At 50.2% G+C, this 23,536-nt stretch overlaps 1 protein-coding gene across 6 annotated transcripts in view; it reads left to right on the forward strand.

The window, feature by feature from the left end:
* The first annotated feature begins 3,402 nt into the window (after positions 1–3,402).
* Positions 3,403–23,536, forward strand: part of bcas3 (BCAS3 microtubule associated cell migration factor) — a 158,284-nt gene continuing 138,150 nt past the window's right edge. For 3 of the 6 annotated variants that reach the window (XM_035385258.1, XM_035385260.1, XM_035385261.1), the window contains exons 1-7: positions 3,403–3,491; positions 4,547–4,637; positions 6,170–6,224; positions 6,330–6,405; positions 7,580–7,686; positions 13,347–13,428; positions 18,693–18,765. In XM_035385258.1, the coding sequence (XP_035241149.1) occupies positions 4,567–4,637; positions 6,170–6,224; positions 6,330–6,405; positions 7,580–7,686; positions 13,347–13,428; positions 18,693–18,765 (464 nt within the window). In that variant the 5' untranslated portion in view covers positions 3,403–3,491; positions 4,547–4,566. Of the gene's footprint in view, positions 3,492–4,141; positions 4,215–4,546; positions 4,638–6,169; positions 6,225–6,329; positions 6,406–7,579; positions 7,687–13,346; positions 13,429–18,692; positions 18,766–23,536 lie in introns of those variants that run through there. The other 3 variants (XM_035385262.1, XM_035385263.1, XM_035385259.1) reach the window with 3 other exon arrangements.

Here is a 23,536-nt window from a genome sequence, read left to right on the forward strand (position 1 = left end):
GTTGTCATAGATTGAACGCTGTCCCCCTTGTAACATTTGTACATTGCAACTTCTATGATGCGTTACCAAGTGGCTCAGATAGCCCAATGTTCCATCTATGGCACAGGTATACTTTTATAGGCAAGTCTATTACCTGTGTTTTTTTTATATGTGAATAGATATGAGTATATTTAAACGGGGGAGGATTACACATGATATCTACAGTCCTGTTGACGTAGCTGTGATCTGACCCTCTGTACGTGGGATTTCACTTTATCTGGTGCGTCTCTTTGAGCTTCCCTTCTAATTGCGTCCGTTCCTCCTTTCTCAATTCGGTAACTTGTAAATATTCCTGCAACGAGACAAAAAAGGCCCCTTGTTCTACTTTTGAGTAAAGCAATATATATATTTTTATACATTGTTTTATTTCGATTTCTCCTGACTCAAAGGGATGCATCATTTTAACATTATGAAGTTGGATCACAAATTGACTGTTGTGATAAGAGAATGGCGTTGTCCGCAGACTAATCCCAAAACTGTACTGTTTCCGGCTTCTGGTATTGAAGTGTACGTCTGTGTGTCAGTGTTCTTTTTTTTTTTTTTCCTGTTTCTATGGATGGGACGAACATCCATCCTCACTTGACGGTGCTGCTATGGTAACCAGTGGAAATAAACACCAGAGAAAAGCTGTGAGGTCAGACAGTAAGGAGCTGGAGCTGCGTCTGTTTGCCCTCTCTTTTTAACCCTTGACCTCTGACCTTGAGGGAGTTTACCTTTTTTTTTTTTTTTTTTTTTTTTTTTTAACACTGTAACTGGTAGCTATGAATTAGACGTGAATGAGACTTGGAGTGTTGACGGCTCTGTGCCGTTGCTATGCAGATTATGTCCAGGTTCGTTGATCTGAATGACTTAGAGCATGTCAGTGACACCAGACGCTTTGATTGGCAGGATGAACTGTCCGGATGGTTTTCATTTTTGTTAAATCTGTACTTCTCGGTCCGAATAAAATGCCCCCCCAACCCACCCACAGGACCCACATTGTGGTGGACAGGGCTTTTTCATCTTTGAGGTTGGAATTCTTCTGGGATGATGTCAGCGGGTGAGACCTTTTCTGATTGGCCGAAGCTCCGCCCATCGGCCCTGCGTCACACCGCTGCCCGGCGCTTCCACACCCCACTCGGCCAGCTATTGGTCCAGCTGGTCGTTTTGCCCCGCCCCTTTTCGGGTTCACTGTGGCGATTTGCTGAGGAGCGAACGCACCGAGAGCCACAGGAGAGCACACGCCCAATGTGGACCGTTCTGTGACTCTGGCCGATTGGTGGGTTTGGTCTCCTGGTTTGGGAATGGGGCGAGTTCCGCAGCTGACCAGCCGGCGCGTCTGAAGCACCGCCTAGACGAGCTGCCCCGTCCCGCGGCTTTAAGGTGTTCTGGAAGAGTCCATTTTTAAAAATGCAGTCCTTCAACTTAAAAACGGTTCTGGATGGGTCCATTTAAAGAATCCATTCCTTGAGCTTTAAACTGTTCTGGATGGGTCCATTTTAAAAAAACACAAAAGGCTTACCTGCTCTTCATGGCTGAACACGGCTCTGTTGATGTCCCATTGAAGGCTTAATTTTCCATCGTAGATGTTGTGCGTTCTACATGCGGAACAGAAGCATTGATTGCTTCTTGCGTTGGGTGCTGGTTTTTAAAAACATTTCTATGCTGTCATTTCACGCTGAAGAACGCTTTCTTCAATGTGAATATTTTATAAATGTGCTGGTCCCTTGGATGTGAAAATGCAGATAACATGTTCACTTGCATTTAACTTTTAAAGGGTCATACTTTAAGGATGTAGGTTTTTTAATCTGGTTTTTCTCTTTTTTTGTTGTTTATTTTATGGTGATTGATTCCTGTCTTTCTTCATTGAAGCCCTGTTAAAATGTCTGGATGTTGTACCTTTGCCCTTCCCTTTGCAGTGACTGGTCAAATAAGGATTTTTGGTTCTTCAAGACCAAAGTGCAATTTTAAAAGTAGTTTTTCTCTGTCAATACCCTGTTCTCGTCCCAGTATCAATTTGAAAGTGTGATGTCGCACCGTTTTATAATTGGCAAAGGTGTTTTTATATTTCAGGGATTCTGCATGAACTATCTTTTATTTTATTGTTTAGGTCTTTTTCCTCTTTTTTTGATTAAATGAAGTTTGTTTTAGTTTTGTTGAGAGACCTCACTTTTTATCGCCATAGCAATGGCTTGAATAATTGGTGCACTTGACCATTAATTTCACGTCAGATATTTGCGATTGTCATGTGTGACTGCCCACCAGTTCTGCCGCAGTGTCAAACTTCCGTGTACAGTCTCAATGTGGAATTACATCACCTGTCCTGAATGTTACTGCGTATGAGTATATTGAATAAAAACAAATGTTTTCAGTCTCACGTAAGTTGGTTTTTGGGCCCTTTAAGGCTCCATATGTTGGCCATTTGAGATATTTCCCAACGTCCAAACTCCTTTTGTCTTCATAGCCTCTGAACTTCCACAGTTGACTGCAGTGTGTTTACATGGTGTAGCCCAGAGCAGGTGTTTCACATTATATTTGTACTGAGGAAGTTGGTCCATGTTATGTCTGACTGAACCAGCTTGCTTAGAACCTTTAATTAACCCACTGAGTCCTCTGCATGGCTATTTGCCAGTCTATTCACGATTACCACGACATACACTCTGCGTTTCTCTGGGGGAGCTAATGGTTCAGCATAGCAGTTGGCACTGCCTCAGTTGCAGTGAGCAGCACTAGTATAACTGCTTCCACAATGAGTTCTACACAAAATATCCAAAGGCAATGGAAAAAAAGTAGCAGCTAGAGATCAGCTGATTTCGGCTCTTTCTGTTTTGGATATATTTTTATTAGTTTGACAGAAACTGATTTCCAGAGTGTCTTTATAAACACTGGCTCTAAGTAAGAAAAGGAGAAAGAGTAGTAACTCAATAATATAGATAATTGCCGTCATCCTGTGGGGAAAAAATCGTTGCGCCATGCAGAGTACATTCTCTGTCACGGTGTCCTGAGTATCCCAGTAACGATGATGTTACGCAAGGTTCTGAAGAAACAGAACTGCTGCAACGCTCAAGTCAATTTCTCGCGAGATTTTAATGTAAACAAACAAGTATGTGTGACGTGTAACGGACGTCGGCACAATTTATGGAAAATGTACATGGTAATTCTAACGTTTGCTTCCTAATATAAATACAGTAGAATAATGTTAAAATTTATATATATAAAAATGATATTTTTTAATAAAATATTCGACGTGTATTCTCCGTTCTAAAACAGACCCCCCTAAGAAAACAGAAAAAATTGCTATTGGTGTGAGGTCCACATCGCCCGCCTTTCTCGGGTACGTATTTGCGGGGCTGTGCGGACGGGACGTTTTCATTGGCTGTTTTATGAGTTCCGCTGTTTTCAGTATTTTCTTCTGTATTGTCGCGTTCAGCGAAGAGCTTCAGTGGAACAGGACTAGAAACACAACGCCCTGGGTTCGTAGAGAAACGTCGTTTGTTAAACAATTCGTGAAAATGTATTGTGCATAGACTCTTGAATATTTAGCGTATTCAATTGTTATTCTCCCAGTGGAGTACGCTACGTGTCAACTAGCTGCTAGCTAGCTTGCTAAGTTGTCAATCAGTTTGGTTTACACAGCTAGCTAGCTAACAGGATGCCCAAGTAATGTTATAGCAAGCTACTTTATTGTTTAATTAGATCATATTTGAGGATAATGAGCAAATAGCCAAAAAATATTAAACTGAAAATACATTATTTGCCTGTTGCGCGAAATTCAGCCGCTAGCCAATTGTTCCTAAATGTCCCCCTATTGTGGCCAAGCACAATGTTTCCACTTTAGCTACTTGAGTGCCATTGGTTATCTTGAAGTCTTTGTGTCAATCGAAATGGAAGTATGTGAAGACATTTAGCTTGTTGTATTAGAGGTAAATTGTACACAACAATACACATCCAAATTCCCACTGCTGTTGAATGTAATTTGTGTCAACAAGCAAGTTTAAAAGATTTTGATTGAGCCATTGTCGTTTTGTGGAAGTTGCTATTTGGACATGAACTGCTGCACAGTATGACAGCCAATGAGAAGTCACACTGCAAAACCAGTGAAGCAGTCTTTCATTCTCTCCAGGATCTCCAGGTTGCCTGTTCTTTGTTTCCTCCTTACACATGTGAGCTAATTTGGACCCAAGAACTCGGGTGGTGTGAGTTAACTTTATAATCGACCACTTAAATTAATCAACTTGGTACTGAGTGACATCCAAACCTGCAAATTCCAGTGCTCTCCCAGATCAAGATGGAATAACAAGGAAGATAATACTGAGTGTAGTGCAACTCAGTGCTCTTTGCAGCTCTGGGAGGGAGGGATAATCTGGTCCCATTAACCCCCTGATTAACCGTATAACTGAGCCAGGTGTATCGGTGAAAGGCTTCTGGATTTCTCAGACTGCTGGTGGTCACATGATCCCGTGCGTTCAGGCTTCTGAAGGCTGTTGCTGTTGCGTCTCAGGCCAGCGAATCCTTCTCTCCCCTGCAGGTTCGAGGATTGGAGACACGATGGCGTCCGAGTCCCCGCGCCGTCCCAGCCGCTGTGCGGGGGGCGTGGTCGTGCGTGCGCAGGCCGCCACGTAAGAACAAACCCCTCCCCCTTTTTTCTGCTTAGCTGAACAAACTCCTCCCCCTTTTTTCTGCTTAGCTGAACAAACTCCTCCCCCTTTTTTCTGCTTAGCTGAACAAACCCCTCCCCCTTTTTTCTGCTTAGCTGAACAAACCCCTCCCCCTTTTTTTCTCGTTTGGCTGAACTGGAGTGGGCCAGCCGTGCTCCCAGTCAGTCAAACTGCTGCCAGGGTGTTCAGCCCAACTCTGTGTAGGGGAACTGTGCATTCTCCTACAGGTGAAGAGGCCCAAATATGGGTTGCAGTGTTGGAGTTGATTCCATTTTCACTGAAGGTATTCGTTTCAATTTAATCCAGGAAATGAACTGAAGTTCAGTGAACTGGAAATGAAGTGAAAAAATCCCAGTAGAAACGCTTGGACATTTTTCCAACTCAAGAATTGAATTTCAGTTGATTTCCGGAATTGACTAAATTGAAATGGAATTGGCACTGCCCCTGTTTGGAAGCAGTCTACTTTTCCGTGCGCTCTGCTTTTCCTTTTGGCCATCTCCCCCGACAGCTTTAAGCTCTTTACTGGTTCATGTGTTCACAAACACAGGATCCAAAGCTAGCTCTCCTACCTCATGTTTTCACAAACACAGGCTCCAAAGCTAACTCTCCTGCTTTATGTGTTCACAAACACAGGCTCCATAGCTAACTCTCTCCTGTGTGTTCACAAACACAGGCTCCATAGCTAACTCTCTCCTGTGTGTTCACAAACACAGGCTCTATAGCTAACTCTCCCCTGTGTGTTCACAAACACAGGCTCCAAAGCTAACTCTCACCTGTGTGTTCACAAACACAGGCTCCAAAGCTAACTCTCACCTGTGTGTTCACAAACACAGGCTCCAAAGCTAACTCTCACCTGTGTGTTCACAAACACAGACTCCGTAGCTAACTCTCTCCTGTGTGTTCACAAACACAGGCTCCATAGCTAACTCTCTCCTTTGTGTTCACAAACACAGGCTCCATAGCTAACTCTCTCCTGTGTGTTCACAAACACAGGCTCCATAGCTAACTCTCTCCTGTGTGTTCACAAACACAGGCTCCATAGCTAACTCTCTCCTGTGTGTTCACAAACACAGGCTCCATAGCTAACTCTCTCCTGTGTGTTCACAAACACAGGCTCCATAGCTAACTCTCTCCTGTGTGTTCACAAACGCAGGCTCCATAGCTAACTCTCTCCTGTGTGTTCACAAACACAGGCTCCATAGCTAACTCTCTCCTGTGTGTTCACAAACACAGGCTCCATAGCTAACTCTCTCCTGTGTGTTCACAAACACAGGCTCCATAGCTAACTCTCTCCTGTGTGTTCACAAACACAGGCTCCATAGCTAACTCTCTCCTGTGTGTTCACAAACACAGGCTCCGTAGCTAACTCTCTCCTGTGTGTTCACAAACACAGGCTCCATAGCTGCCACGACTTAGAGCAGACAGGGAGTGTGTTTTTGACGAGGGGTGGTGGGCGCTGAGTGGGTGACTGAGGCAGGGGTGCTGTTTTTCAGGGAGCAGTCCTACATGGAGAGCGTGGTGACCTTCCTGCAGGACGTGGTCCCACAGGTAAGAGCTCCCCAAACACGCCCGTGCCACTGTAACATCTCTCTGCTACAGCTCACTGACCTCCTTTTACTCCTCCTCCTTCTCCTCCCATTCCTTTACCTCCAGGCCTACAGTGGTGGACCTCCAACAGATGAGAAGGAGAAGGTGATCTGGGTTCGGTTTGAGAAAGCGGACATTAATGGTGAGCAGAGGTGTCCGAGATGTTCTCTCCTAGTTATATTCAATGCATGGTCTCATCACTTACTGAGGTTCATGTGATGCAGTCATTCCTTAGTACTGTACTACAGAGCTGTAAGAGATTCAGTATTAAAGTACAGAGCTCTGAGAGATTCAGTACTACACTACAGGGTTGTAAGAAATTCATTACTACTGTACAAATCTGTGAGAGATTCAGTACTATAGTACGGTGCAAGGAGATTTAGTCCTGTAGTACAGAGCTGTGAGAGATTTAGTACTATACCATAGAGCTCTAAGAGTTTCACTACTATTGGTCAGATCCGCAACAAATTGTGTGCTATAGTGTAGAGCTGGGAGAGATTCTGTACTATAGTACAGAGCTGTAAGAGATGTGGTATTATCTCGGGGTATCGAACTCAAGTCCTGGAGGGCCTGTAGAAATTTGTGGTTTCCTTTCAATCAGCAGCCAATTAAAGCCTTGAGAAAAAGGTGTGTGGGCTCATTACCCAATCAGTTGCTTTAAATTAATCATTTGGGCTGAAATGCATCCAAAACCAGCAGACACTCTGCTTCTCCAGGACTGGAGTTTGACACCCCTGTTATGTTTATTGGGTTACACTGCATTTTCTCTGTGAATGTTGGTGAGCCACCTTCATTGTGTGAAAATGCTTACCCACATGCATAGCAAGTAGCATTTGGGCGTATTGGCTTGAGTGGGAGAGAAAAGCTGTTAACAGGAATATGAAGGTCAGTGCAGTGCTGTAACTGGAGGTGTGGTAGGACTGTGAGCCCAAAGCAGACCACGGCACAGTGCTGCTGCACAGACTGCTCTGCGGGATTCTCTCTGCTCCTGATTGGCTGAGCACAGGGCGTAAACCTGCAGAGCCACTGAGGCTCTGCTCCTGATTGGCTGAGCACAGGGCGTAAACCTGCAGAGCGACTGAGGCTCTGCTCCTGATTGGCTGAGCGCACAGTGTAAACCGACAGAGCGGCTGAGGCTCTGCTCCTGATTGGCTGAGCACAAAGCCTAAACCTGCAAAGCGACTGAGGCTCTGCTCCTGATTGGCTGAGCGCACAGTGTAAACCTACAGAGCGGCTGAGGCTCTGCTCCTGATTGGCTGAGCACAGAGCGTAAACCTGTAGATTGAACCTGATCGGCTGGTGTTGTGTGTGCGCAGATGTGTGCCGCTCCCCGGAGTTCCTGGAGTGCCACGGTGGCGGTTCTGGCCCTCCTCTCTGCCTCATGATTGGCTACACGGACGGGATGCAGATCTGGAGCATATCTGTGAGTACACCACCATCTTTGACTCTCCCTCTCTCTTTTTTCCCCCTCTGTCTACATGCGTTTATCTATATACCGGTCACTTCTCAGCTCAAGGAAAATGGCGCCCCCTGCTGTTAGTGATGGCGGTAGCACTGGGCTGTTTTTCATTATCAGTGGTTAACATGGTGAACTGCTCCTGTGTGTGTCTATAACTTTTGGACTGCACTACATATATATACATATTCATATACTATAAGTATATGAATATGTATATATATGTAGTGCAGTCCAAAAGTATTAGGTCACCTGTAGTTTAAAAAAAAAAACCATTGTAGCAAGAAAGTTATTCGCAGTGAGAACTTGCAAAGAAGCTTAAGATTTCTGCAGTGAGGCAGCAACTACCATCTGCTGGGCTATTTGTCTACTGCCTCTTGGTCTTAAGTAAAAAATTATCTTTTTGTTTATGCTTTGGTTTGTTATTCAATAAGTGCAGGGGTATTAACTGAATGCATTTCTGCCTAAGGTTTAAAAAACAAAAACCAAAAAAAACACAGGTGGCCTAATACTTTTGGCCTGTACTGTATGTATAATTATATATATATATATATATATATATATATATATATATATATAGATTTATATAGATTTATATATATGTATATATTGATATGCCTGGTTTAATAGCAACTGGGAAATAAGTAGCTCAGTAAACACAAACATGTTGGTGAAAATTGGCCAGCTCTTGTAATGATGACAGAGCAACGTGGGTCATCTGATCAGCTGTGTGTGCGTGTGTGTGTGAGAGACTGTCTGCGTGTTTATGAGTGTGACAGAGGGTGCTTTATGAAGCCGCCCACACATCAGCTGAGGCAGATCAGGCGGGGTCATTGAGACAGTTTAACTGGGGCATGAGGAAACCGCCAGGTTGAAGATCTGCGCGTCTGGTGTGAGCTGCAGTCCTACCGTCGTCCACTAGATGTCGCCAAAGGCAAGGAATTGGTACAGAACTGGAATCCTGCAGTGCAGTGGGAAAAAGTGAGCAGTTCGGTCTCTGGGCAGCTGATAGAGCGGGATCTCCTCGAGCGCTCGGTCCTGGGAAGTTTGTGAGATGGCGGGATGGCGGCGGCGACGGGCCGGATGGCGCTCCTGCTGCCTGCAGGCTTCTGAAGAGCCACAATTACAGGCGGCGCGTCGAAAATGAGACGCGGCGGGCCACATGATGTACGGAGGCTCGCGGAGGTGGCAGGCGCGCCACTATTTTAGTCTGCAGCGCTTCCGCGCCCTCTCATCGAGCGGCCGGAGGGAGCCAGGAGCATCGCTGCGGTCATGTGACCCCCTGACGCCACCATTTCCCCTCGAGGTTAGGAGCTTCCCACAGACACCTCGGCCCTGTAACTCTGGGTCCTGCTGGGGGTTTGTTTTTCCGGAAAGTTCCCTGGTTACTGTTTAAAAACTGGAACAAGAACAGGCAGCTTAGCATGGGGGGAGGGTGGGAGGGGGCGAACTCCCTTAATGGGGGCGGGGAGGGGGGGGGGGCACAGCGTCTGCAGGTATTTGTGGTTTCCTTTCAGTCAGCAGCCAATTAAGTCCTTGAGAACAAGGTGTGTGGGCTCAAGCCTGTCCTTGAGTTAAAATTAATCAGTCGTAGCGAAGCACACTGAAAACCACCTGGCACTGCAGGCCTCCAGGTCTGAAGTCTGGCACCCCTGGCTCAGGGCCTGCGACTGATGCGGTGGGGCTCTGCTGCCACCTAGTGGACAGTTAATGGTACTGCGGGCATTACACCAGCGTGCGAGTGAATGGGTGGACCGGCGTCCGTGAGCAGCTGGGCTTGCGTGAGTGTGCGGTGTGTGTGCGCGACGGCGGCGGGTTCGTGTCTGAGTGCTGCTGACGCTTTCCTGTCAGGCTCTGGAGCAGACACCCTCCTTAATGGGGCCTTGTGTGGAAGCGTCTGGCTGCGCTGTCTGAGTGAGCAAAGCTGGCCCAGAAGAGATGGGGGAATCTGTATGTGTGTGTGTGTGTGTGTGTGTGTGTGTGAGTGAGAGAGAGAGTGTGTGTGCGCGCATGTGTGTGTGTGTGCATGTGAGAGTTAGTGGATGTCACGCTGACTCAAACTGTCTGTAATGTGCCTGTTATTGTGAGAATCTGCTGCAGTCAGCCTGGATCGCACTGGCACGATGCCTGTTCATGAACACCAGCGGCCTTTTCATCTGGGGGTGATGGGAAAATGCACATAGAGGCGTTACTGTGGGTGAGCTGAGCCTGAAACGTAACACACCACGGCTGCACATTGCCATGGGATCCAGGAAATGGCAGAATATGGATCTGTCGTATTCATCTTTCAGATTGTTCATATCGGGCTGTGTGTATTCTACATGCATGCTCCTCCAGTGCTGTAGAGGGCAGCCTTCACGACCCAGCCACAGATCTCCAGGGGCAGGGTGGGGCTGGTCGATTGGGGCAGTAGATCTCCAGGAGCAGGGTGGGGCAGCTGCTCTGTACATGATAACCTCAGGGATGGGCGGGGCACAGGGTGCGTGGGCAGGGCACAGGGAGCGTGGTCAGGGCACAGGGAGCGTGGGCGGGGCACAGGGTGCGTGGGAGGGGCTCTGCAGCAATCTGAGTGTAGGAGTGAGGTAAGAGTCACAGGTGAGACGCGTCAGGTGGAGGAACGTGACCGTGCGAGGGTCAGGATGATTTCAGACCGTCACAGCCACACTGACCCCGATGGATAAATACGGCAGTTGGAAGAGAAAAGGCTTAAAGAGGCCATCTAATACCACAGTAATGCTACAATTTTTTTCCCCCTTTAATCATATTCTCCAAGAATCCCGATAACTGCGGTTGGTTGTCGTGTTTTTAATTTGTGTGAGAGTGTCGCCAGGTTGCTGTCGCTCTGTCGCTCAGTTCCAAACGGGGCAGCATACATTCTGGAATCACGAAAAAAAATGACGGACCGGGGAAAAAAAAAAAAAAAAAAAACAAACGGCAAAAAACGATTTAGCGCATTAGTCTGATAGCCGATAATGGAGGCGCTTGGTTAGGGCGTGGGCGGAGCGGTGATGCCCGCCAGCAGGGGCATTAGCCGCCGTAAACGCCGTCGTTCCTGCTCTCCGCTTAATTGTGTCTCCCCCCTGATCCCCCCGCTTTGTTTTATGGGCCCTGTAATCCGCCCCGCCGCGGCTGTAAAGTCTGCCCCGAGCACTTCTGCAGGAAACGGCGGCTTTAATCCGCCACTTTGAGGAGGCGACCGGCCGCGGATGCGCTTACGCGCTTAGAACAGGTGGATTATGGGCCGCGATGCGACTATGCGTCGCTCTCTGTAATGCAGCGGAGCGTGGGGAAACGGGAGTCTGTGGAGCAAAAGCCCGTTTCAGTAAAGGACCCTTAACACAGACACGGCAGCCTCAACACAGACACAGTGGCTTTAACACAGACACGACAGCCTCAACACAGACACAGTGGCCTTAACGTGGGCATGGCGGCCCCAGCGCAGTGGTCTTCCCGTCGCGCTGGCAGCATTACGCGTGTGCAGAGTGTATGGGAGCGCTGGCAGCATTACGCGTGTGCAGAGTGTATGGGAGCGCTGGCAGCATTACGCGTGTGCAGAGTGTATGGGAGCGCTGGCAGCATTACCCGTGTGCAGAGTGTATGGGAGCGCTGGCAGCATTACGCGTGTGCAGAGTGTATGGGAGCGCTGGCAGCATTACGCGTGTGCAGGGTGTATGGCAGCGCTGGCAGCATTACGCGTGTGCAGAGTGTATGGGAGCGCTGGCAGCATTACGCGTGTGCAGGGTGTATGGCAGCGCTGGCAGCATTACGCGTGTGCAGAGTGTATGGCAGCGCTGGCAGCATTACGCGTGTGCAGGGTGTATGGCAGCGCTGGCAGCATTACGCGTGTGCAGAGTGTATGGGAGCGCTGGCAGCATTACGCGTGTGCAGAGTGTATGGGAGCGCTGGCAGCATTACGCGTGCGCAGAGTGTATGGGAGCGCTGGCTGGGCCGGCGGGCCTCCGGGCCTCTGGGGGCAGCGCTGGACGCTGTTTAAACAGGAAGCGCGAGCGCGGCCTGCGTTTTACACACACGGCTGGCCCTGAATAATGCATGTGTGGCGAGACGGGGCTGGAGCCGGCCTGAAGAGGCACTCTGCGCCCGGAGCGCCTGCATGCTCCCTCCCGACGGGGGCTTTTACCGCACGGCTGGGTCTGTACTGCGCGGCTGGGTCTGGACTGCGCGGCTGGGTCTGTACTGCGCGGCTGGGTCCGTACTGCGAGGCCGGGTCTGTACTGCGCGGTCGCAGGCTGTCCACCGCAGTTGGGTCGGGTTGTTTTTCTCACAGTGCCATCAAGATCCGTCTTTGCCCCCCCCCCCCCCCCCCCACTTTCAGCCACTTCCTTGCATGAAAAGCATCTGGTGCGTGTGGTGATGCAGACTTAACTAGTGAAACTGTGAAGCCATGTTCCGAAAAAGCGGGAGGAGTGAACATCCCAGCATGCATTGTACAGTCCTGTATTCTTATTGGCTCTTTGACAGACCCAATGGCTACTGTATTTAAATCTGGCTTCTAGCCTGCTGTATGCTTCACCTTACCTGGTGATGCATTCCCACCTGTACGCCAGTATCCTAAACGGTGTTCAGTCGTGACTTTTTTTGGGCGTGTTCTGGGACTTCCTGTGGCCGAGTGCTCCCCCCTCCCTCGTGACTTCCAACAGGAAATGGAGAGGGAGAGAGAAACGGTCCCAAGGGCTCAGGTCATGCTCAGGCCCTTAAAATGCTTCACCCCCCTCCCCCCCCCCCTCCCTCCCCAGCCTCTTCCTAATGGCCCAAAATGACAGGATGGGGTCACATGGCGCCTCTTTAATATTTAAACCCTTTTATTTAGGACTTTGGGATCCCCGTGTGTACCGCCCCCCCAGGCACTGCTGTGAATGTGAAATGCGTTTTTGTTTTTCTGTTGTACGCACAGATAATGTTGGGTTCCTTAACACTTGACACGCAGCGTGTTCTGCGTGGTACCGTACGTAGTAAGCTTTTCAGAGTGATTTGTGGATGTACGCTGCTGCCTAACCTCTGGCCTGGTTCCCTGACCCCATTTCTCTCTGTGGTATGATGGCCGGGGGGGGGGGGGGGGGTGGGGGGGTTTATGTACTTTACGCTCTTTCTGAATCATCCTTCGTGGCTTCTGAGCTGAGGGCCTGTGAGCTGTGACGGGCCCACCAATAGGAGCTTGCTGCCGGCTTCTCTCTCTCTCTGTAGGCTGTTAGCATTGCTGCTCTGCCGGCACACTGTGTCTTCAGAGCCGTGGGTGTAATGTGACTGTTATGTGAGGCTGTGTCTCTCTCTGATGATGCGCTTGTGTGTCTCTGTGATGATGCGCTTGTGTCTCTCTCTGATGATGCGCTTGTGTCTCTCTGTGATGATGCGTTTGTGTCGCTCTCTGATGATGCGTTTGTGTCTCTCTGTGATGATGCGTTTGTGTCTCTCTGTGATGATGCGCTTGTGTCTCTCTCTGATGATGCGCTTGTGTCTCTCTCTGATGATGCGCTTGTGTCTCTCTGTGATGATGCGTTTGTGTCGCTCTCTGATGATGCGTTTGTGTCTCTCTGTGATGATGCGTTTGTGTCTCTCTGTGATGATGCGCTTGTGTCTCTTTGTGATGATGCGTTTTTATGTGTCCACAGCTCAGTGGAGAGGCGCAGGAGCTGTTCTCAGTGCGTCAGGGCCCAATACGGGCGGCCAGAGTCCTGCCTGCGCCACACATCAGTGAGTATTTCTGGACCCTTTTGTTCTGCAATGGCCCTATAATCAGGTGCACCTTGGTCAATAAGGGAGAGACTGAATCAGGTGTGCTGTGGTACTGAGAGAGTTACTGTAGATCAGGTGTGCTGTGAGAGATTCTGTACATGCACACACACAACACGCACATCCTCACACAACACACACAGACGCACACACTTCCTTACACACATGCACACACACACACACACACACGCTCGCTCTCACTCATGCTCTCTCTTCTACTCACTGTAATGCGTTGGAAAGACTCAGAAGCAGCCTCCCATGTTTAATGAAACACAGCGGGTTTCAGTTTTGTTTAGCTGTGTTTTGTTCTCCTGTGCAATGAAAGATCCTCTGTTTGAGCTGCCAGAGCCCTGTTGGTCTTGTGCTCATCTTAGTCAGGCCTGTGAGATTACTGCAGGAACACACCAAACAAGCACTCTGCCAAGCAAGCATCCCCCTGCAGCAGGGCATACAAGCATCCCCCCTGCAGCAGGGCATACAAGCATCCCCCTGCAGCAGGGCATACAAGCATCCCCCTGCAGCAGGGCGTACAAGCACCCCCCCTGCAGCAGGGCGTACAAGCACCCCCCTGCAGCAGGGCATACAAGCACCCCCCTGCAGCAGGGCATACAAGCATCCCCCTGCAGCAGGGCGTACAAGCATCCCCCCTGCAGCAGGGCGTACAAGCATCCCCCCTGCAGCAGGGCATACAAGCACCCCCCTGCAGCAGGGCATACAAGCATCCCCCTGCAGCAGGGCGTACAAGCACCCCCCTGCAGCAGAGCATACAAGCATCCCCCCTGCAGCAGGGCGTACAAGCATCCCCCTGCAGCAGGGCATACAAGCATCCCCCTGCAGCAGGGCATACAAGCATCCCCCTGCAGCAGAGCATACAAGCACCCCCCTACAGCAGGGCATACAAGCACCCCCCTGCAGCAGGGCATACAAGCACCCCCCTGCAGCAGGGCATACAAGCATCCCCCCTGCAGCAGGGCATACAAGCACCACCCTGCAGCAGGGCATACAAGCACCCCCCTGCAGCAGGGCATACAAGCATCCCCCCTGCAGCAGGGCATACAAGCACCCCCCTGCAGCAGGGCATACAAGCATCCCCCCTGCAGCAGGGCATACAAGCATCCCCCTGCAGCAGGGCATACAAGCATCCCCCTGCAGCAGGGCAAACAAGCACCCCCCTGCAGCAGGGCATACAAGCACCCCCCTGCAGCAGGGCATACAAGCATCCCCCCTGCAGCAGGGCATACAAGCACCCCCCTGCAGCAGGGCATACAAGCATCCCCCCTGCAGCAGGGCATACAAGCACCCCCCTGCAGCAGGGCATACAAGCATCCCCCCTGCAGCAGGGCATACAAGCACCACCCTGCAGCAGGGCATACAAGCACCCCCCTGCAGCAGGGCATACAAGCATCCCCCCTGCAGCAGGGCATACAAGCACCCCCCTGCAGCAGGGCATACAAGCAACCCCCCTGCAGCAGGGCAAACAAGCAACCCCCTGCAGCAGGGCATACAAGCATCCCCCTGCAGCAGGGCAAACAAGCACCCCCCTGCAGCAGGGCATACAAGCACCCCCCTGCAGCAGGGCATACAAGCATCCCCCCTGCAGCAGGGCATACAAGCACCCCCCTGCAGCAGGGCATACAAGCATCCCCCCTGCAGCAGGGCATACAAGCATCCCCCTGCAGCAGGGCATACAAGCATCCCCCTGCAGCAGGGCATACAAGCATCCCCCTGCAGCAGGGCGTACAAGCATCCCCCTGCAGCAGGGCATACAAGCATCCCCCTGCAGCAGGGCATACAAGCATCCCCCCTGCAGCAGGGCATACAAGCACCACCCTGCAGCAGGGCATACAAGCATCCCCCTGCAGCAGGGCATACAAGCATCCCCCTGCAGCAGGGCATACAAGCACCCCCCTGCAGCAGGGCATACAAGCATCCCCCTGCAGCAGGGCAAACAAGCACCCCCCTGCAGCAGGGCATACAAGCACCCCCCTGCAGCAGGGCATACAAGCATCCCCCCTGCAGCAGGGCATACAAGCATCCCCCCTGCAGCAGGGCATACAAGCACCCCCCTGCAGCAGGGCATACAAGCATCCCCCCTGCAGCAGGGCATACAAGCACCCCCCTGCAGCAGGGCATACAAGCATCCCCCCTGCAGCAGGGCATACAAGCACCACCCTGCAGCAGGGCATACAAGCACCCCCCTGCAGCAGGGCATACAAGCATCCCCCCTGCAGCAGGGCATACAAGCACCCCCCTGCAGCAGGGCATACAAGCATCCCCCCTGCAGCAGGGCATACAAGCATCCCCCTGCAGCAGGGCATACAAGCACCCCCCTGCAGCAGGGCAAACAAGCACCCCCCTGCAGCAGGGCATACAAGCACCCCCCTGCAGCAGGGCATACAAGCATCCCCCCTGCAGCAGGGCATACAAGCACCCCCCTGCAGCAGGGCATACAAGCATCCCCCCTGCAGCAGGGCATACAAGCATCCCCCTGCAGCAGGGCATACAAGCAACCCCCTGCAGCAGGGCATACAAGCATCCCCCCTGCAGCAGGGCATACAAGCACCACCCTGCAGCAGGGCATACAAGCACCCCCCTGCAGCAGGGCATACAAGCATCCCCCCTGCAGCAGGGCATACAAGCACCCCCCTGCCCCCTGCAGCAGGGCATACAAGCACCCCCTGCAGCTGGGTATACAAGCACCCCCCTGCAGCAGGGCATACAAGCACCCCCCTGCAGCAGGGCATACAAGCACCCCCCTGCCCCCTGCAGCAGGGCATACAAGCACCCCCCTGCCCCCTGCAGCAGGGCATACAAGCATCCCTCTGCAGCAGGGCATACAAGCATCCCCCTGCAGCAGGGCATACAAGCATCCCCCTGCAGCAGGGCATACAAGCATCCCCCTGCAGCAGGGCATACAAGCATCCCCCCTACAGCAGGGCATACAAGCATCCCCCCTGCAGCAGGGCATACAAGCATCCCCCTGCAGCAGGGCATACAAGCATCCCCCTGCAGCAGGGCATACAAGCACCCCCTGCAGCAGGGCATACAAGCACCCCCTGCAGCAGGGCATACAAGCATCCCCCCTGCAGCAGGGCATACAAGCATCCCCCCTGCAGCAGGGCATACAAGCATCCCCCCTGCAGCAGGGCATACAAGCACCCCCTTGCAGCAGGGCATACGAGCACCCCCCTGCAGCAGGGCATGGGCATACAAGCACCCCCCCTGCAGCAGGGCATACAAGCATCCCGCCGCAGCAGACCTCCCCAGGGCACCTGCGGCCCGCTGCGCTATGCGCTGCAGGCGGAGCTGAGGAGCTGAATATCCGCGAGCGCGCGGGGCGTCAGCAGGGCTGTGTGTTCCCCTCCCCTCCTCTCCTCTTGTCCTCTGTGCTCCTCTGCCCCACGGAGCAGCACAACGGCGGCATTGAGCCGAGCCGGGAACGAGATCAGAGCTGAAGGGCCGGGATCAGAAGCAGCAGCAGCAGCAGACACAGGAGCGGGAGCCCAGCAGCGCTCCCTCTGTCCACCCCCCCCCCCCCCCCCCCCCCCCCCCGCAGAATCAGAGCGATCGTCCCACCGGGGCCGGGGAGGGCAGAGGGGTCCCGAGGGCCGCACAGGACAGCGCCACGCCGCTATATGGGGAACTGTGTGGGTGGGGTGGGGTGGGGTGGGGGAGTGGGTGCCCCTGCGTGAGCGGATTTGGAAAGCGCTGAATGTAGGTGTGGGGTCAGGTCGCAGTTTGAAACCCGTGTTCTGGTCTGTCGTCGGGGGTAACGCCGCTGGTTGATGGGCGAGCTCTGGCGGAAGTCATGCGACCCAAAGTCGATCCTGTTGGACTAAGGTCGGAACCTTAGCTCAATATGAGACTCTTCCTGTTAAACCTGCGCAGAAAAGCACTTACAGCATCTCTCAGGACTGTTTTTTAATAGCTCATTATAATGCTGACACTCACACTAACGCACGCACATACACACGTGCACACACACACGCGCACTCACACACACACACACGCACATACACACACATGCACACACACGCACACTCACTCTTGCAGACATGCACACACACACACATATTCACACACACACACGCACGCACGCACGCACACACACGCAAAAGTAAGTAGAAAGGAAGGCAGTTATGGATTACATTCGTATTCAAATCGAATTTTTTCCCTGCGTGTGCGGAAAAGAGCAAGTTAGAGCAGCAAACGCTTAATGAAAGTCTGCAGTTCGTGCCGCCACAGTTATTCCACATGAAAGATGTGATGTAACATCTGAAACTAATTCCGCGATATCAGATTGCAACTCGTGTAGTGTCATATCAGGACTTGTGGCAAATTCTATGATGTAATATCATGACCAGCGGGAGCTTCTATAATGTAATATTGTGACTTGGAGCGGGTTTTTTGTAATGTAATATCATGACAGCGCTGGAGAAGGAAGCCTTTTTAAAGCGCTCAGGGGTTTGGGAGCAGTGGATTCGCTCTCACGCCACGGGGCCTGGGGGGTGCGGTGTGGGGGGGGTGGGGGGGTTCAGGGGAGGGGGGGTGGTACTCCTCCGGCTCACTCCTCTCTCAGTCCTGTCAGCTGAACGCCCACCTCCTATAGGGGGTAGTTCCACAGCATCTTTGTCAGTCTGCACCCTTTATTCCCCAAATCGACCACTTTGAGTGATCTGTCCGTATAATGCATCACGTATGCGCCAGACGTTCTTCTATCAGACTCCTTTCCTCAAATGTACGGAATTACACGGCCTCCTCCTCTCCTCCAAAATGTTCTCTTTTTTTTGGGGGGGGGGGGGGCGGGGGGCTCCTCTCTCCCCCCTTGTGTTGGGGAAACTGGGGTGCTGTGTTTTGTGCCTCTGTGGGGAGCCCCAGCCTTGGTTCTTGGTGTTTTGGGGAGCGCTGGCTTTGTGTTGACGGGAAGCAAACTCCCTTTTTATTTAGTTTCATTTCGTTTTGTTTCGTTTCGTTTCGTTTCGTTTCGTTTCGTTTCGTTTCGTTTCGTTTCGTTTCGTTTCGTTTCGTTTCGCTGGAGAAACGGTTTCAGGCCGTGATTTGACTGCAGAGCAGCAGCTGTAATGTGATCAGCAGACTTCCTGCTGTGGGAACAGCTAGTTACAGTGAGATGAGTGGGTGGACAGGCTGCTTCTAATTCTCATGGTTGGTGAAAGTGCCTCTTTGTTTCCCCCCACACCCCCTCCATGACCCCCCCTCCCCTGCAGGTCCTCTGAAGATGGACGGCTTCGCAGACAAGAGACCCCTCCTCGCCGTGTGCAAGGCAACCGGGTCCTCTGGGTGAGTGACATCACTTCCTCCCCACTGTCGTTCCCCTTGTAAAGGAAGTTTAAAAAATTTTTTTTTTAAAAAAGCAAGTAAAGCAAGTGGGGAAACAAATAGTGACACAAAGTGGAGGAACAGCTTTTACAGACTGAAATATATTCGATGCAGGACAGTAACTGATTCAGTAACATGCGTCTATGGGCCTGCCTATCCCTTTACTCGTTGGAAAGTGGCTAAACCGTGAACTGTGAGTGAGATGCTTCTATCGCACGGTGCAGGGGACGAGTAGCACATGTCCTGTAAACCAACAGCGCACAGGGAGACATCATCTGTGCTGCCCCCCAGACTCCCCTCCACACAAGTCATATCTAAGCCCCCCCCCCCCCCCCCCCCCACCCCTCTGGCACGTCTCCTGAGCGTTGACCTTCTCCAGAGCTGCTAGAACTCATTCTGCTGCTTGGTGAAGATATTCACTCTGAAGAAAAACGAGCAAAGTACTTCTGCCTGGGCAAGTTACTCATCAAAACACGTTCCCTGAAGTTCAGTTTGAGATGAAATTGGGCTCTTCAAAAAAAAAAAAAATAATAATAAATTAAAAAACCATTGAAATCCCTCTCATAACTTCAGTTTGAATGTCATTTGTAAGATTCAGGAAGACTGCTGTTGAGTGTTGAGAGGGAAGGAGGTCATAAATCCTCTCTAAGTGACCGGGAGACACTCTGACACGGAGACGGCGCTGGAGACGGCCTGGCGTTGTGCTGGTCTGGCATTTACGCTAATGCAGAAAACACGACCGTTTAAAAACCATGACACCCCAACCTCCGGCAGAACGTGGCGCCTGTCCCGTTCCCGCGCCAGTGTTCTGCAAATAGCTTTGCGAGTTGAAAGAAACCACGGAGCACATTTGAATATTTTTTCTTCTTCTGTCTTTTATTTTCCGTCAGGCGGCTTCCTCGCAGTTTTTAGTTTAGCGCGTAATCACTTTGAAATAACGGCTTTTTGTTAGCCGGCGGAAAGGATGGCGCGGTGACACGCGGGTGGAAAAGCGAGCGAGGACTTGGCTCGCGAGCTACCGGCAGCCCTGGACTTAGATTACAGAACCTGCTAATGAAAGGAGAGACGGCGGAACGCAGCCGCGGGTTAGCGGAAACCCGGCCAGGCTCGCTCATCATCATCTCATCGGTGGAAAAGGATTACGCCTTAAGTCCCAAACAATGCATGGACATGGGGATTTTCCTTAAAGCGGGGTACATATGTGTCCCATCATGCTTTGCACCGGAGCCAGCAGGGCTTGTAAGTGAGTAAAGGATGCTTGAGCCCGTGCGATTTCCCCCTCCCGAATCAGCGCCGTGTTAGAACCAGCCTGGCGCTGCAGTCTGTCTTTTCTTTCAATTAGCGCCGCACGCATTTCAGTTTGGATCGCCAGTGGTCCTGCGGAACGCATTACACAGACCCGGTCAACGCGGACTGTGGGGGGAAAAACAAAAGACTGCTGTCTCACCGAAGGCAAACTGTAAAACAATAAATAAATAAAAAACAGAAGACGTTGTGCCCTTTTATTGAATGCAGACAGCGCTGCCTCATAGAGCCTTCTCCCTTCATATAGAACACAGACGCCACGCTTCAACCTTGTACGGGTTCGCAAGAAAATAAATTGGACGCTGAAGCGCCGAAACCTCGGTTCTTGTGCGGTTGTTCAGCGTGGGTGTGAAGTGTGCCACTGATAAGGAGTCTGCATTAGTCCCCGCTGCCCACCCACCCCGTTCAGAACGTCGGCCCACCGGCCCCGTGCCCCCTCCCTAATGTGTAAACTCGCCCTCTAAACCGGACAGCGTGCGTGTCTCCCACTTCGGGGGGCAGCATCGCGCTGGAATCGCAGCACGCATCAGCGACAATAATGTAGCGGTAATTCTGAGGGGAAAAAAGGGGCTTTACGCTTCTGATAACCGCAAATGCTCTGTTTGTACCGCTGTCCCTAATTGTCCTTATCCCGATTCTGGCCGTCTCGCTAATCCTGGTCATTAATTACAGTAAAATAAAAACTCACCAACAAAACAGTTTTAGGGAGACTTAGCCAAAGCCTATTGTGATATTAAGCCCTGCTTTCCATTGCATTTCCAATAGCGTTTCAGACATTATATGTGCGTTTATCCTGTCTAAAGTGTATTAAATCCAAATCCGGAATCCTCACACAGTATGACAGAGAAGATGGATTGCGAGCTTTGAAAAGTGATGCTTTTTCTGACAGCAGGAGGGTGAGCCTGCCCCCCCCCCCTCTCTCTCTGAGGGCCTGAAAAACCACAGGGTCTTGCTCAGATCAGTGTTCAATAAACCTGTTTATAATCTGCAGTAGATTGATTCGACGTTCTCTTCGTGTTTGGTGGGAATATGACGTTTTTCCACAAGAGCATTTTATGTACATATAGAGAATTGTAATCAACTACTAGTGTCATAAATGATTTTCCATGGCATGATCACCGCTATTTGCAGTTTAGTGTCGTAGGACAGATGCAGGCTACAGGCACTGCTCTTGACGGAAAAATAATTTGAAGATGATGACATTTGTGCTAACGTTAGGGTATAGGTTTCGTTCCAGCAACAGAGATTGCATCGCTGTATTACCAAAAAGACCACATCCCGATGCACGCTATGTTACTCGGACAGAAAATTGGCAAATTAAAAATCTAAAGCTACAGTGGTGACAGTAGACGTTTTGAGCCCGTTGGCTATGGGCCCAGTTAAGTAATGAATATTAATGGTTGCTTTCCGCTTTTTAGTTCAGTTCTGTAGTTTAAAGAGTTGAAGCGCGCGAGCGGCTGTCCGTCAGTAGGCTGTATAGGGGCAGTCCTCTTGGTTCAGTAGAGAACACAGTAAAGACACCTAAGAATAAAACAAAATAAAAATCCCTAACGCGTTTTCAGTGTGCCCTGAAAGGAAGGGCGAGAAGGCAAGGCCGTGGAGGAGTCGGCTCTGAGCGGGAGAATTTTTGTTTTTGGCAGCGCTGCCGACGCGGAGCCGCGGCTGAACTTTTTACCCTAACGGCTCTGCCCCTAATGCTCGCGGCTGCCGGAATCAAAGCCGCCCCGCAGGCGCGGGCTGCCCTCTGATGTGGCCAGCGTTTGTTGTGTGTTCGAGGGTTGGGTTTGGAGAGAGCTGCATAAAGAGAGGGCGAGAGAAGGGAAAAAAGCGGAATATTGTGACAGGATTTTTTTTCAAAAATGTCTCAGTTACCACCCACCTCACTTGTTGCCTACAAAAATAGAGTAATTGTTTTCATCTGTGTTTTTTTGTCTCGCTCTGAAATAACTGTTATAAATCAATATGTCACAGCAACCAATGACTGATCTCTGGCCAAAAATTAGCTTCTCGTTTTGTCTCCCCTTTTTATTTCAAACGCTTATGAATGAGCATTACATGTTTATTATTCCCGGGAGGAATTACAACCATTTTCAACACACTTTAGAGGTGACCTGCTTACATGCTTTACTGTATTTTTAGTTCCTGTCCTTCTCTACTAGTTTGTAAAAGTAAATAGAATTTCACGTAGTAGTTTTTATTCAGTATGCCTTTAATAAATCTAAGAAAACGCACCCCTTAAAATGGGATTTAACATTTCAGTGTGTTTAATAGAGCACTTTCTGGATCTACATATGTACACACACTAAATTTAATGCTATCGGTTTTCAGTTGGCACAGGCAGTGTTTGTGTAAGATGAAGAATATTTTAGATGCTTACAGAAGTTTCTGACGACCTGCCAATGGCTGGTGTATGGAGGCATTCATGGGTTTGTGGTTTATAGGGGGAAAATAAACTTAAAATAACTTGTTTCTCCAGAGATTTTACCCGTGCATATTACCTGATATGTATATATACATATATATATATATATAAATATATATATACTCCTGGGCAAAAAAAATGGGCCAATCCCAAAATGGCAAAATATTAAGCTTTTAATGGTCTTAATAACAAATCATTGGTCAGAAAATTAGCCAGAATTAAACAAATGCACTCCTGAGACCTCCTGTGCCACCATTTGCTCGTTTACTTTTACTGCAGTGAACTGTTTGGGGAAAAGCTAGAAACGGAAATTCACTTATACCGTAGACAAATTAAAATAATGTCAAATAGAAGAGTCATTGTTTTGCATTTGGTTGCATATCATTTGCATGCCGTGACTTCCTGTGACCTATCAACATCATCAGAGTCTGGATATCTTATTTTCAGGTTGTCCTACAGGAATACAAAAACTCTTTGCATTTGAATGGATCTCTATGGGAATTGGGGGTGGGACTAGATTCAGCTGTAAATTATGCCGATACAGTATGGGACACATTTGTTGGCTAAATGGCTTTCATCAAGGGTCCAAGGCATCAAATGAGCCTCAAACCACCGTGCTGCTGCCAAATATGCAGTAGATACTACAAACATTGTTTCTCCTGAATATTTTTTCCATTGAGTTCAATAGGAAAATTAATCTTGTTGTTAAGACCACTAAAAGCTTAATTTTTTTGCAATTTTGGGCTTGGCCCATTTTTTTTGCCCAGGAGTATATATATATATATATATATGTGTTTTATTTTTGGTTGTTAAAAAGGGTATATGGAAAGAAGTAGTCATGTAAGTTACTTATTACGCTGACTTTATTACAGTGTATCTCGAAGCGAGACGGATTCAGGGGCGCTGTTGCGCACTAGGTCACTGGCATTTACTGCCGGCCGTTATGAAAACCTTGTATTATTTCTCCCGTTTCCAGACCTCGTAATTGTCTAGTCATTTTCAGGG

The sequence above is a fragment of the Anguilla anguilla genome, chromosome 12, assembly GCF_013347855.1.
Source record: "Anguilla anguilla isolate fAngAng1 chromosome 12, fAngAng1.pri, whole genome shotgun sequence".
NCBI lineage: Eukaryota > Metazoa > Chordata > Actinopteri > Anguilliformes > Anguillidae > Anguilla > Anguilla anguilla.